Source organism: Danio rerio, chromosome 1 (assembly GCF_052040795.2).
Source record: "Danio rerio strain M-AB ecotype USA chromosome 1, GRCz13ab, whole genome shotgun sequence".
In the NCBI taxonomy this organism is placed as follows: Eukaryota; Metazoa; Chordata; class Actinopteri; order Cypriniformes; family Danionidae; genus Danio; species Danio rerio.
In genome coordinates, this window is record NC_141021.1 from 58060301 (window position 1) to 58073559 (window position 13259).

General features: G+C 37.0%; 2 protein-coding genes and 1 long non-coding RNA gene across 12 annotated transcripts in view; 2 read left to right on the plus strand and 1 right to left on the minus strand.

Annotated features, from left to right (window-relative positions):
- LOC141375121 (uncharacterized) overlaps window positions 1-486 on the plus strand; it is a 36515-nt gene extending 36029 nt beyond the window's left edge. The window contains exon 16 of the mRNA XM_087237973.1: window positions 42-486. The gene's annotated coding sequence lies outside the window, so the exon portion shown is untranslated. The remainder of the gene's footprint in view (window positions 1-41) is intronic.
- LOC137495979 (uncharacterized) overlaps window positions 1-1617 on the minus strand; it is a 72021-nt gene extending 70404 nt beyond the window's left edge. For 9 of the 10 annotated variants that reach the window (XR_015477231.1, XR_015477236.1, XR_015477233.1 and 6 more), the window contains exons 1-2: window positions 569-1617; window positions 345-486 (exon numbers count right to left, since the gene is read on the minus strand). This is a non-coding gene — a long non-coding RNA (uncharacterized LOC137495979). The remainder of the gene's footprint in view (window positions 1-344; window positions 487-568) is intronic. The other variant, XR_015477232.1, reaches the window with a different exon arrangement.
- A 61-nt stretch (window positions 1618-1678) lies between these two features.
- Window positions 1679-11979, plus strand: si:ch211-286b5.9. The gene is made up of 9 exons (XM_087238192.1): window positions 1679-3798; window positions 3903-3946; window positions 7938-8276; window positions 8362-8607; window positions 8684-8947; window positions 9029-9125; window positions 10996-11041; window positions 11122-11345; window positions 11513-11979. The coding sequence occupies exons 2-9, from the start codon at window positions 3904-3906 to the stop codon at window positions 11556-11558; spliced, it is 1305 nt and encodes a 434-aa protein (XP_087094318.1). The 5' UTR covers window positions 1679-3798; window position 3903; the 3' UTR covers window positions 11559-11979.
- Window positions 11980-13259: the final 1280 nt, after the last annotated feature.

A 13259-nucleotide genomic window follows, 5' to 3' on the forward strand; every position in this document is an offset into this window, starting at 1 on the left:
AGCACTTTTTGTTTGATTTAGAAAAATATAGATCTTTTCAGTGTGGTCACGTCATCGGCTCATGAACATTTCCTGCTTGTTATCAAACTATTTCATAATTTCATCATAACTTAATGTTAAAACGGCTATCATAACATTATTTATCAATATGTGGTTCATTTTAGATTCTCGGAAGCTGTAGAAATAAAACATGTTTACATCCCTGAAAATTGTCTAACGATATATACTTTGTAGTGTGTAACGTTAACAGAAGAGTATGGCTTGCTACTTCCTCGTTAACAGATAGTTGTGTTGCTTATGAGCCCTGTCTCTAAACATAATTTCTGTCATATTTAATCTCCTACCTTATTGGTGAAGCAGCAGCAGGTTAATCTCCCATTTACGAGTCTTTCATGCAGAGAAATCTCCTCAGGTGTTTGGATAATTCTGCATTCAGACGCTAAGGTCCAAACACGTCTTTATCTAAGTTCTGTATTGCTGTTGCAGCTGAAAATATAACACAGAAAACGCGGTTTAAACATGTTACAGCTGGCTAGATATTGATTAACAGTAATAAAAATATCTTTACCGAAGCCTTTCTACTTGACGGTTGGTCTCACGCGTCCGCCATGTTTGTAGTTTGTTTACATTTCTCACCCCTATGAAAATTTCTACCGGAACTAGTAAACCATTCGGGGATTCCGGGAACCTTTGGCAAACTCTTTTTAACATAACACGATTTGAGACATACGAATTCTATTTTAAATACTATTTAGATAGATAGTATGCGAATTGGAATAGATTTCGTTAGCCTTTCTTTAGCAGTTACGTGTATTTACCTCTAGGGTGCGCGTCAGGTCTGTGAGTTTAAGATGGGATACAGCTATAGCAATTTTTGTCAAACTGTACAACAATAATTAATATTTTTACATTACTGTGAGGGTTGTGTTTATGATTAGGGTTAACAAAATACAATTTAATAGGTAGTTTAATAAATAATATGAATAATACAATGTATACTGTTTTTACATTACTGTGATGGTTGAGTTTAGGATAAAGGCAGGGAAAGACGTTAATATTGTCACACCATCAATAATAATTAATATTTTTACATTACCGTGAGGGTTAAGTTTTGGATTTGGGTTAATAAAATACAATTTAATAGGTAATTTAATAAATACAATGAATAATACAATGCATAATTACTGTTTTTACATTACTGTGATGGTCAGGTTTAGAATTAAGGCAGAGCATTAATGTGAGGGTTGGATTTAGGGTTGAGGTAGGGGTAGATGTTAATAAAATACAATTTAATGAGTAATTTATTAAATACCATGAATAATACTCGGCAAAATTACTGTTTATACAGTACTGTGATGGTTGGGTTTAGGGTTTGGGTGGAGACAGACGTTAATAAAACACAATTAATGGATAATTTAATAAATAGTATAAATAATTTTCGTTTACCCCTGACCGCAGCTGTATCCCCTCCAGCAGCCGCAGAGGTGTGGAGGCGCTGTCCGAGGTGCTGATCAGTCACTATCAATAGTAACGTGCGTCCGTGTGTGTGAATATGCTTCTGAAAGGTGTTTAAAAACAGCGTGACGTCAGCCCTTCTCTTTTAGAACGCCGAAATTCATTTCACCCCTTCTAAATATGACATCATCATCATCATGAATTCTGCAAGTCACTATAGTCTAGACTAGAGCATTGCGAAATCTTGAAGGCAAAACAGTTAAACCATAGCTTATTTTAATCACAGAATAAATGCTAAATAGATGTTTTAAATCATCATATCGTCATGTTCATTGCATGAAAGGTTAATTTTATGTTGGCACATGATACCTTAAATGTATACCCATGAATGTACCACAAATAATGTTGCACTTCTTGTTTTGTTCAACTTTAAAATACCTCTATTGCACAATTTCCTGTATAATATTGTGTAAAAGAGCTTGTACAGTCTGTCTTAGGTTATGTGTATAGTTAAATATAGTATAGTTAGATTACCGCTCTGGTATGTTAGATTTGTATAGGTTTAAAATAGCTTTTATGTTCAGTGTTGTGTTCATATTTATGATTATGTTTGTTTATTTTTTGTTTTTGCTGATATATACTACAATGTGTTTCTGTTTAGTGCAGCATATTATTTGCAGTAAATATCTGAACTGAACAATTAAGCCTCATATGTTTCATTGACAGATTTATTGATCACTAAGATTTAAATGGCTTCGATTTAAAAATGGAAATTGCAATAATAGCTTAGATGTAGCTGAGTTACTTTTGCCAATTAGCTTTTAGCTTAGCTTGCTACATTTCCAAGAGGGTAGCTTTTAGTGTAGTTAAGCTACATTTTTAAGTAGAGTAGCTAATAGCTTAGCTCACTAAATTTATTTAAGTAGCTTGCCCAACACTGCACAGCATACATTTAGTCCTTATTTAGGTTAAAAGAAAACGCACAAAATATAGCCCACAGTCTTTAATGCAGCACATTTAACCTCCTGTTAGAAAGTAATTTTGTCATTCTAAGTTCATAATAGTACACAAGTGATGATAATAGTTAAACATGGCAGTTTGTTCATTTTTTAGGTTGCTGAAAGAATCATTCCCTCCTTTTTTGGGCTTGTCCTTTGTTTTTTCGCACTTCACTCTCGTGTTTTTCTGTTTCTGAAATGATTGGATGTCAAAAGCACTTCAATAATCACATGCACGCAGTTATTATTAGCTCAAGAAGTTCGCATGATTATTAAAGTGCGTCTGACATCCTGCCTAGCTTCGTCTTTTGGTATCCTTTTGTCCTTTTGTCGTGCCAGGTACCCTTTGCAAAGGGTGCATATCCAACCATACCAAACAGCCATATCTAACCATAGTGTACCACTCACAGGCAAGCAACGGTCAACAGAGGGGCAAACAGATGTATACAGGCAATTCAGAGTCGTGGTCATAAAATAGGTGGATGGTTAAAAGGCAGGCAGCAAGCAACATAAACAAACAAAACAAAGCGAGTGTCAGAACAAAACATTGTACTGTTCACAATACTGTTTAACAAGACTCATAAAAGAGGTGTTTGCATTGTATTTAAAGTCTATCTAATCAGTCTTTAAGCAGCTCCCAGCTGTGTGAGTGTAATCAATCATGATCTGGAACAGGTGTGTATGTGTGTGGTGCATGACTGGAACTTGTAGTCCATATACCAGCAGATATGTAGTCTGTTATTAATCTACACAGGCTGGTGATCGTAACAGAGGGCCCTAATTTGGACTTCTCTGATGTAGCACCATGAGCTGACATTTCGATCCACTGTATGTATACATATCTAGGGGATTAAAAAAGTGTAACTTGACTTGAGTTTAGCTTGAAAAGTTTTTTTTCTTATGTTAATTCCTGTTAAGAGAAAGCTGTTAAGAAACTCACATGAACGCATGTTGCAAGAACAAACTTTGCATACAGCAAAAAAAAAGACACAGAAAACAGGAAGCTGATGTACAGAAGTGCTATTTTCTTCAGTGCTGTGTGGATGACACATTGACTTGAGTTTAGTGAACTAACATTAAAATAGAGTCTTTAGCTGAACACTTCTCTATGAATACATTAGTGCAGATTTGATCAACTTTATGCTTTTAGTCAAACATCTTTAGCATGTTTACAAACTTATACACACACAGAGAGAGAGATAGAAATAGATATAAATAAACGAGTGCTCTGTGTCTGGAAGAGGAGGAGGGTTTTAATCGGACAGAGGAAGTAAAACTATCGTGAAAAGCTCATATATCATACATTAACACGATACACAAACCCTGCAGACCGAAGCAAAGCAAGGTAGGACAGATATCTTAAATCTATCTAAACACAGCTATCTGTTGCTACACATTGCATACGTCTTTTATACATGTTTGCGTTATGAATTGTCTATTGTCTTTCAGAATGTTTTGCATTTTCTCTCTGATTTTTCTGCTTGTGATTCCTGGTAAGTCTCAAACTAAGTGTTATTAAGTGAACTCTCATCTCTCAGGGAGTTTTGTCTGTTTTATCTACATATTTGTTTCTTTTCTGCACTTTTTTTTATACTGTATTTAAAAAAATGGCTTAAAGGGGTGGTCCACAGTGTATTTTTAAGGCTTGGCTGTGTTTATAAGATGTAAAGCAATGTGTGCTCATGCTTCACTTGTAGAAAATCACATTATTAGTTTCATATATCTTACTTTGATCATATGCAGCTTTTCAGCAAACATGAAAACAACTGTCATATTTAGTGTTGCCAGATGTAGCTGACTGTTTCCAGCCCAAAAATCTAAAATCCGCTGAAAAGACTGTAGACTATAAAAACCTGCTGAGAGTCATAACAGGTTTATATAATAGACAAGGGCTGGCGGGCACGCCGTTACAAAACCGTCTAATTTTAAAGTACCCACCTATGTCATTTTTTAACTCGCAAAAATAAATTCAAAACCGCCCAATCTGGCAAAACTGGTCGTATTTCCTAGTACCCCTGATAGACCCGCCCTCAAGAGCCTCTGATTGGTCAGCTAACATAATGTGCTGTGATTTGCGGATCGGCTCCGCATCACCAGCATAGTGTCACGCCTCCAAAAGCACACACTTTGCCTCAGCTGTATAAATACAGTCAATCAGAGTATGTATTAGCAGTATCAGTTTTAGCCTTAATCAGACAGAAAATGAAAAGAATTTTGCATGCCTGCTCTCTAAAATACAATCTAACAAGTGTCTGTATCAAGTGAATATAGTGTGTGGCTTCTTTGAAGTGGTGGTCCGGAGTGTATTTTTAAGACTTGGTTGTGTTTGTAAGATGCAAAGCAATGTGTGCTCATGCTTTACATTTCCTAGTTCCTCTGAAAGGCCCGCCCTGAAGAGGCTCTGATTGGTCAGCTAACATAATGTGCTCTAAAATACAATCTGACAAGTGTCTGTAACGAGTGACAATAGGGTGTGGCTGCTTTAAGAGAGAATTAGCATTTTATGTATGTGTGTTTGTTTGAATAGTCTGTAGATGCATGAAAAATGACAGCCGCATGTGTATGGGATTTTTATCTTCCCCTGATGCTTGAATTAAGTTATTTTCCTGTAATATACAGCAATGATGTTGATTGGAGAATAAAGCGCAAGATGTGGAATGCGACATGTGTGAGTTTTGATTGACTAATACTAGTTAGGCGAGCTATCCTGTAACTCAATGCGTTTCATATCTTTTACATATATTGGGACTAAGCATGTGTAAGTAGTATGAAACGTTTACATATTTTTTGTGAGGTGGGTATTTGAGATGAAGAACGCAGGGAAAGCGTCCGCATAGAGAGACACTGCAGCACTGCTGAATAGTGTGTGTTTACAGCGGTTTGACTATCGGTGCCAAACAGCATTTCCCGTTGTTTATATGCTTGTTTACGTTCTTGCTACAACATACCTTTAGCGCTAGGCACTGTGCCTGTAGTTGATCAATTTTAACAAATAAAAACAATTACAGGTTGTGGCTCATAATCGACAGCTTCGTCAGTTGGAGGAGTTTTAACCAAATCCAGCACTGAACTGGAAAAGATTCTGGAAGCTGTCCTTTGTCAAATGCTAGAGCTATATATATATATATATATATATATATATATATATATATATATATATATATATATATATATATATATATATATATATATATATATATATATATAATTTTCTGGAACATAATTAAAATTAAACTTTAAGCACTGCTCTCTTTATGTTGTGTCCATTCGAAGCCTAAATACAGAAACAGAAGAGGCTCTGTGAAATTAGCAGCGTTTGGACGCCATTTTAGCCTTTTCTGCTATAACTTTACAGCACCTCTGGCCACGCCCCTTTGCTGCAATGGGTTTATGTGGATGGTGAATGCGCATAACCAGAAATATTTGTGATCTCAGTAGCCTAGATGTATTTTTTGTGGTCCCCAAAGTTCATTTGCTCTAAGCTTTGCTAAGCTAACTATGTAAAAGTCAATGGGCTCCTTTTTAACGATCTAGGTGCAAAGTTTGAAGCGCAGGGCACAAAAGCATTAAGGGTGTATATGAATCCACTTTTGCTATTTTAAGGATGGTAAAATATACATTGCGCCGCGGCATATGGTCTAACAGGGTTGAGCTTATTCTCCTAATGAGTTATGGGTGTGTTTTGAGTATAAACCAATCAGAGTCTCATCTCCCATTCCCTTTAAGAGTCAGTTGTGTCGCGCCATGGCGCATTTGCTATTTACATGGCAGACTTTGTAATTGTAAAAACTGAGCGCTACACTAGCAAGAAAACAGTTAAACAGAGCATCTACAGCACGAGAATGAGAGAATGAGCCTCTTCCATTCGGCCTTTACTTTCACTTTCTTTTTTTTGTGGATAAGGAAATGTGTTGTACGCACAGACATCCATTAGCCTACACATAGTTAATTTAATTTGTTAAGTGCAAAGATACGTTTCAAAACTTCTTATTTCCAGCAAACAAATAAATGAACAATAATAATGAAGTGTGGTCAAAAAACGGAGTTATCCTTAAACACACATGCTGTGCCGCATATGGTCTAAAACCTAACAGGTGGACAAATTTAAGCTTGTTTTTGCAACAATGCGCCTTAACGCACCTCTTTTCTAGACTTAAACACCCATGCGTTCACACAGTGGCGCAAATAGATTTGCTATTTAAACAACGTGGCGGAAAACGGGAAAATTGCTGCTGCATTGGTCTAAAAATAGCAACACATCATGGAAACACATCTTGCGCCTTATTGCTCCGGATGTAGGATAGGGCCCAATGTCTTTATTTGCTTTGAACTTTGAGCGTCTTACATTCAGAGATGTTGTTTATGTTCACTCAGCTACATTACACATCAACTAAAGCTTATAATATGGTATCGTAGTGGACCACCCCTTTAAAGAAGAAAAGAAAAAGAAAGAAATGAAAGTACAGTAACTTAATGAACAGTAGACTGGTCATGTAGGTCTTTACAAGTCATGCTGATAGATATATGTATGCAAAACTCACACAGACACGTTGGGTTTGGGTCAATGTGTTATGACAGATTTGGTTTTTTAAGACACTTCCTGGAAATACTTGCTCTTCCTGCCTAGTTTGTGTTAAACACAGTGAGCTCTAGAGTGCATGTACAGCTTACATGAGGACATTGTGTCTTCTGGATTTAAACTAAAGATTTTTCACTAGAAAAAGATTATACTATAAAACGATTTTAAAGTATTACTACTTGTCTTTAAATCACTAAATGGCCTAGGACTTCAATACATTGCAGATATGCTGACTGAATACAAAACAGATCACTCTACAGGATCTGTAAACAATCAATACAAGAAAATTAGAAATTTCAAGAGTTAAGTTAAAGCAGGGTGAATCCTCCTTCAGCTACTAACAGCGCCCCCCGCTGCTGGAATACGCTTCCAGAAATGACCAGATGTGCTCCAACTTTAGGCACATTCAAATCAAGACTGAAAAAATGTTTAGCTGTGCCTTTACTGAATGAGCACTGTGCTACATCTGACAGATCATACTTTTATGTTTTTCTTTTCTTTTTCATTTTATAACCGGTTTTAACACATTTTAAATGAGTTTTTATCTGTTTTTTTATTCATTTTTATTATTTGTTTTTATTTTCTTATACTTGTCTCTTTAATTGTTGTTTATGTAAAGCACTTTGAATAGCCACTATGTATAAAATGTGCTATATAAATAAACTTGCCTTGCCTTAGAAATATAAAATGGTAATCAAAGCAAACACTGAAGCCGAAGATCTAAAGAGAAAGCAAACTAATTATGTGTCGTAGAGACAAACAAGTAAAAACACAAATAATAATAATGTGGTGTAGGAGATGATTGTGTTTTAACATGAATAATTAATAATGTAGCATAATTAGCAACTTTGCAGAATATTTTATAAATAACATTTTAAAAGATGTTCCTGTTTTATATGTTTTAGGGATTTGCAGCCAGAGATGGGAAGTTCGGTACTCAAAAACTGCAATATGTGCTTTAAAGGACTCAACAATAAAATTATCAGGCAGTTATAAACACCCAGATGGTCTCACTGTGACAGAGATATTTTGGACTGTAAACCCAGAAAAAGGAAAATCCATCAATCTGCTGAATAATTCGAATTACACAGGCAGAGTTGAGTTCTTTCAGAAAGAGCAAATTTTTTTTCTCAAGCTCAGTAATGTGAGACATGAGGATAAAGGAATGTACTGCATCAGAATTGAGACAAAGGTAGAAAAACAGCAATTTCTATTTTACCCTGGGATTGAGCTCACAGTGACAGGTACAGTTAAACTCATGTTGTATAGACAGATTTAATCTGCTCAGTCATGTACTGTAAATGTGACACATTTCCCCTGTGTGTTTAGATCTCAGAGTGGAGACTCCTGCAGAGGTTGTTGAAGGAGATTCTCCAGTCTTAACTTGTAAAAGCTCCTGCAATCTCGGCAGCACAAACTTCAGCTGGTATAAGAACGGCAAGTCTTTCTCAGAATCGGTGCGTCAGAATCAGCTGATTCTGCAGTCGGTCAGCAGAGAAGATTCTGGAAACTACAGCTGTGCAGTGAGAGATCTGAAAGATCTGCTGTCTCCTGCTCTCACACTCAACATCAGATGTACGGCAAGACCTTCGGCCTCTAACACTCCTCAGACTCACCACTGTCAAACTCACTGATGCTGATTGTTTTTCAGATCCTCCAAAGAGCGTCTCAGTGTCCGTCAGTGGATCTGCTGTAATAGTGTCTGGAGATTCAGTGACTCTGAGCTGCAGCAGCGACTCAAACCCTCCTGCACTGAACTTCAGCTGGTTTAAGGAGAATCAAAGCTCAGCTGTTGGATCTGGACAGAGTTTCAGCATCTCCAGCTTTAACACCAATCACAGTGGACGATACTACTGCGTGGCTGAGAATAAATATGGCTCTCTGAGATCAGCGTCTGTGTCTTTAACAGCTACAGGTATGAATGATGCTGTAAACTCTTTCTGAATGCTGCTGGTGTCGTAAGCATCAGTGTAAAATAATGTTTGTATGTGCTCAGATGGCCAGAATACACTTCTGTACGCCGCTGCTGGATTTGGTGCTGCATTCATCTGCATCTGCATCTGCATTATTATTGTGGCACTAAAGATCATAAGGTAAGAGGGCATTTTTGTTGAACACCACAAAGAGAGCTTTTGTGGCCTGAAATCACCATGAAACAACATTAATAAAACAAAAACATAACCATTTTATTATAGGTGCAGTATGTTTAACACCCAGTGAATGATCTCGGTAATGCATTCTTGGATCAAAACAAACGCAAGCGCAGGTTGCCAGATGAAGGACTAAAAGGAGCGAGCGTGTCTATCATACCTGAAGGCTGATTTAAGTCATGTTTAAATAAAAGCAACAGTACGCTATAGAAGGAATATTTTCCATATTACAGGTGTTTTTGCTCTAAGCAACACCTGAAATTTACAACTCAGGCTCATTCTGGAAACGTAGTCACGCGGACGTTTCTGGAGACCGCGGAATACGTCCCGGGAGGTACGTACGGCTGCAGTTTTTTGTTTTTGCGAATCCACGAGAGGCCGTTGTTATGCACTTTTTCGCATCTCAAACGCCTCTCGCGAGTGAAGTTCGGACAAACGGGTTGCAGCGGGAAAGCCCTCCACAAGGAGGTAAGCGGTCGGCCCGCCCGCCAGCAAGCGCAAAAGGGAACAGCGTCACATCGCCCTGTAGCGTTCGCTTGAAAAAAATAAATGCAGCCGTACGTTCCTCCCGGGACATATTCCGCTGTCTCCAGAAACGTCCGCGGGAGTACGTTTTTAGAATGAGCCTGGGTTGGAAATTTATATTTTAGAAACAGCTTCTGTTTTTCGCAGCCGAACAACAGAAAACTGACTGTGATCACCTCAGGTACACCCTATGCACTTTATTCAATATTAAATGCTAAAAATGTGAGTTTGAATGCTGTTTTACATCACATTTATTGCCATACTGTTGAAAACAGCAGTAGATAGTTCACCTCAGATCTAGTAAACAAAACAAAACAAAAAAAAAACATATGAAATAGAACTTTAGACTCAAAACCAACACACATGAGTGATTCAGTATCTACATTTAATAATGTTAAAGAGGTTAAATATGTATTCATTAGACTATAAATCCCACCATGTTGTTGGAGGGCAGTGAGTGCACTATTCTGTGCTTCTGAATGGCTGCATTTACATTTCTGTCATGTTTATTTAAATAAATTTTTGGGTTTTACTGGGTAACAGTTAAATAATTCACAACAAGGATAGTTGTAAAGCATTACTTTGCTACAGCAATCTACATATAAAATATTGTTTAGTTGTTTTTAGATGTTTCTTAGAGGCTAAATTCAACTCATATACCACAAAATGCCCATACTATGTTAGAATATGATGTCTACTTTACAAATATTGTCAGAAGTAGGAAAAAATACTGTTAATATTCCTTAAAACATCGGGGGCACCCTTGTATGGTCACTAATGGAAATTGGATGTCATCTTTTGGTCATGTTTGGTACTACAACCATACAACATCTTACTGAAAGCTAATTTTTAAGATTTCAACTTCAAATTTGTTTGTTTGAATCAGATTTTTTTGTCAATTTCAGGCTAAAACTCGTTTTGAAAATAAATTTTTATGTATTAAAATATCATATACATTAATTATTTTCAAAGTTCCATAAACATAAAGGCAGACAACTTTTTCTACTTTCAAGTTCATGAAATTTATTCATAATCTGAGCTAATTAACTTCTTTGAAATGAGACGAAAGCTTACATATGTGCACCAAAGCATTGAAGATAAGCAATCATTTAAGATAAATATGTCATGTATATGCTTAAAAAAAAAGGGGGGGGGGGGGTCATTTAAGAGGTTAAGCATACAGTCCACTTATTTTATTTATGACATTACTTTTATTACAACATATTCCCTTTAATTCTGGTATCTTCCATCACATGAATGCTTTGTGTTTCCTATTTTTCTTCTCCAGAAGGAAGACAGCAGATGCAGAAGTCCAAGGTGATTTATCAAAACAGGCAAGTCCACAATAGTATCAGCATTTCTACAGATTATTTCGATCAGATTGTGAGTGTTTGAACGATGTGTGTTTACACAGGAAAACAAGAGCACAGCAGTGATGGATCAGATGAACTCATGTGGTCCAGATACAGGCCATCAGAATGATGTGATGTATGCAAGCGTCTGTCAAAAAAGACCCAAAGAGCATCAGACGGCAGGAGATGAGGATGATGTTCAGTACGCCAGTGTTCATCACGTCAGAAATGCTGACAAAGTGACTGCGGAGGATGAAAGTCAGTATGGAAATGCGAGCAATTGCAGGTGAGACACTTCAGCTCATGTTTTATGAACTGTCAACAGAATGCGCTGGGTTAAACAAACCTCGAAACACTTAAAAAAAAGGAAATGAGTCTACCTCAGATGAAGGTTTCATGCATGCGCTGCTTTTGTCTTGTATCATCCGCTTGTGTTTTACTCTCGTTGAACAGATTGGATGATTCCTCTGTGATCTACAGCAGCATTGGTGTTTCATAAAGAATAGGAACTCTCATTGTTACGATCACCAGATGTCTAGCATTCACAGATCGCAGGAGAACTACACATAAGCCACGTTAACAAACTACATATCCCATTAGGCATCCCACACACCAGTTCCAGATCTCACCACTGCTGAAACTCATGAGGACTGATAACCAGGACTATAAATACACTTCACTCACACACACTTCGCTGAGTCTTGTATAGACTACAGTAAGTGTGCACTTCAAAGCGTTTTCCTTGATTAGCCCTGCTGTGTTCTGACCCTTTGTTTATTGTTTATGTTGTTTTGCCACCTGTCCCGATCCATCACCTGTTATTTTGACCTCACTTTGGATTATCTGCAGGCTCCTGTCTGTCCCTGTTTTGACCTTTGCCTGCCTGATGAATCTCTTAATAAACTGCATTTGCATCCTCACCTGTGTTGCCGACGCGACTCATTACAGTCTTCCTGACCTGCAACTGTAGCATCCTTACCAAAATCACGTGAACATGAGAAAGCCAACATGCTGAAATTAATGAGCCCTATTTAGGCTTACAGTATTTTTCTTAACTAAAATTTCTAATTGGATTTTGCAGTTAAATGATTAAAAAAGCATTTTCTTCCAAGTCTTTAGGGAACATTTAAATTTTTACTATTATTATTTTTATTAGTCTTATTTTACAGCTCGTATAGAGTTACAGGTGCAGTATGTAAGCTTGACACCCAGTGGTTGAACTAGGTATTGCATTCCTGGATCAAAACACATGCAAGTGCAGGTTGCCAGATTGAGGACAAACAGGTGCGAGTCTGACTATCGAGCCTAAAGGCTGATTTAAGTCGTGTTTAAATAAAAGCAATGGCATCCGATAGAAGGAATATTCTTCATATCCAAAGGAAATTTTTTTGTTCTAACCAACAACTGGAATTTATATATTAGAAACGACTTTTGTTTTTTTACAGCTGAACAACAGAAAACTGACAGAGATCACCTCAGATACACCTCATGCGCTTTATTCAGTGTTAAATGCTAATAATGTGAGTTTGAATGCCATTTTACATGACATGTATTGAAATTTTGGGGGAGGGGGTGTTGTTGCTTTTGTTTCCTCTCTTTCTCTCTCTCTCTTTCTTCCAATCTTGTCTCACCTGTTGGTAATTAAGTGGCTGGGGCATGCGGCAGTTGGCTGTTTGAGACTGTGCCAAACACTAGCTGGCTAATGCGGCTCTTACTTGATTCTCCTGCCCTAGACTAGCTATTGTGCGATTAAAATACTTGGAATACTTGTTGAAAGTTAGAAATCCTATTGTTAGTGAACAATATAGGATAATTTTGACTATTCTATTAAGTAGAACTGATTTCTACTTTATATCTTTTTGGTTTTGGTTCAACTTTTTGAAGGTGAATGCCACTTTTTGTTTGATATATTTATTTTTCTCCTGTTTCTGGTGGAGAGGGAGCAAGGTAAGGTCTTTGTTCATCTTTTTAATTTAATTTTAAACATTTAGAAAGTTGCTTTTACGATCAGTTAGATCTTTTGTTTGTTGATTTGGCATTTTTCCCTCCTGAGTATTTCTGAAACCTACCATTAGCCTTGGTCATTTATTATTTGTTAATCTGTAAATAAACGTACTTCTTTGTTTCGGACATTGTATTTGGAGTCAGTTATTGCTGGTGTGCTGGGACAGGAGAAGGGTGATGATTGTTGGCTGCCTTG

Excerpts from the sequence above, each read along its gene's own strand:
- si:ch211-286b5.9 (XM_087238192.1), top strand. The coding sequence starts at position 3,904 with ATGTTTTGCATTTTCTCTCTGATTTTTCTGCTTGTGATTCCTG. Across the intron at positions 8,277-8,361 it reads GATTGAGCTCACAGTGACAG|ATCTCAGAGTGGAGACTCCT; the intron begins GTACAGTTAAAC and ends CTGTGTGTTTAG. Across the intron at positions 11,042-11,121 it reads AAGGTGATTTATCAAAACAG|GAAAACAAGAGCACAGCAGT; the intron begins GCAAGTCCACAA and ends GTGTTTACACAG.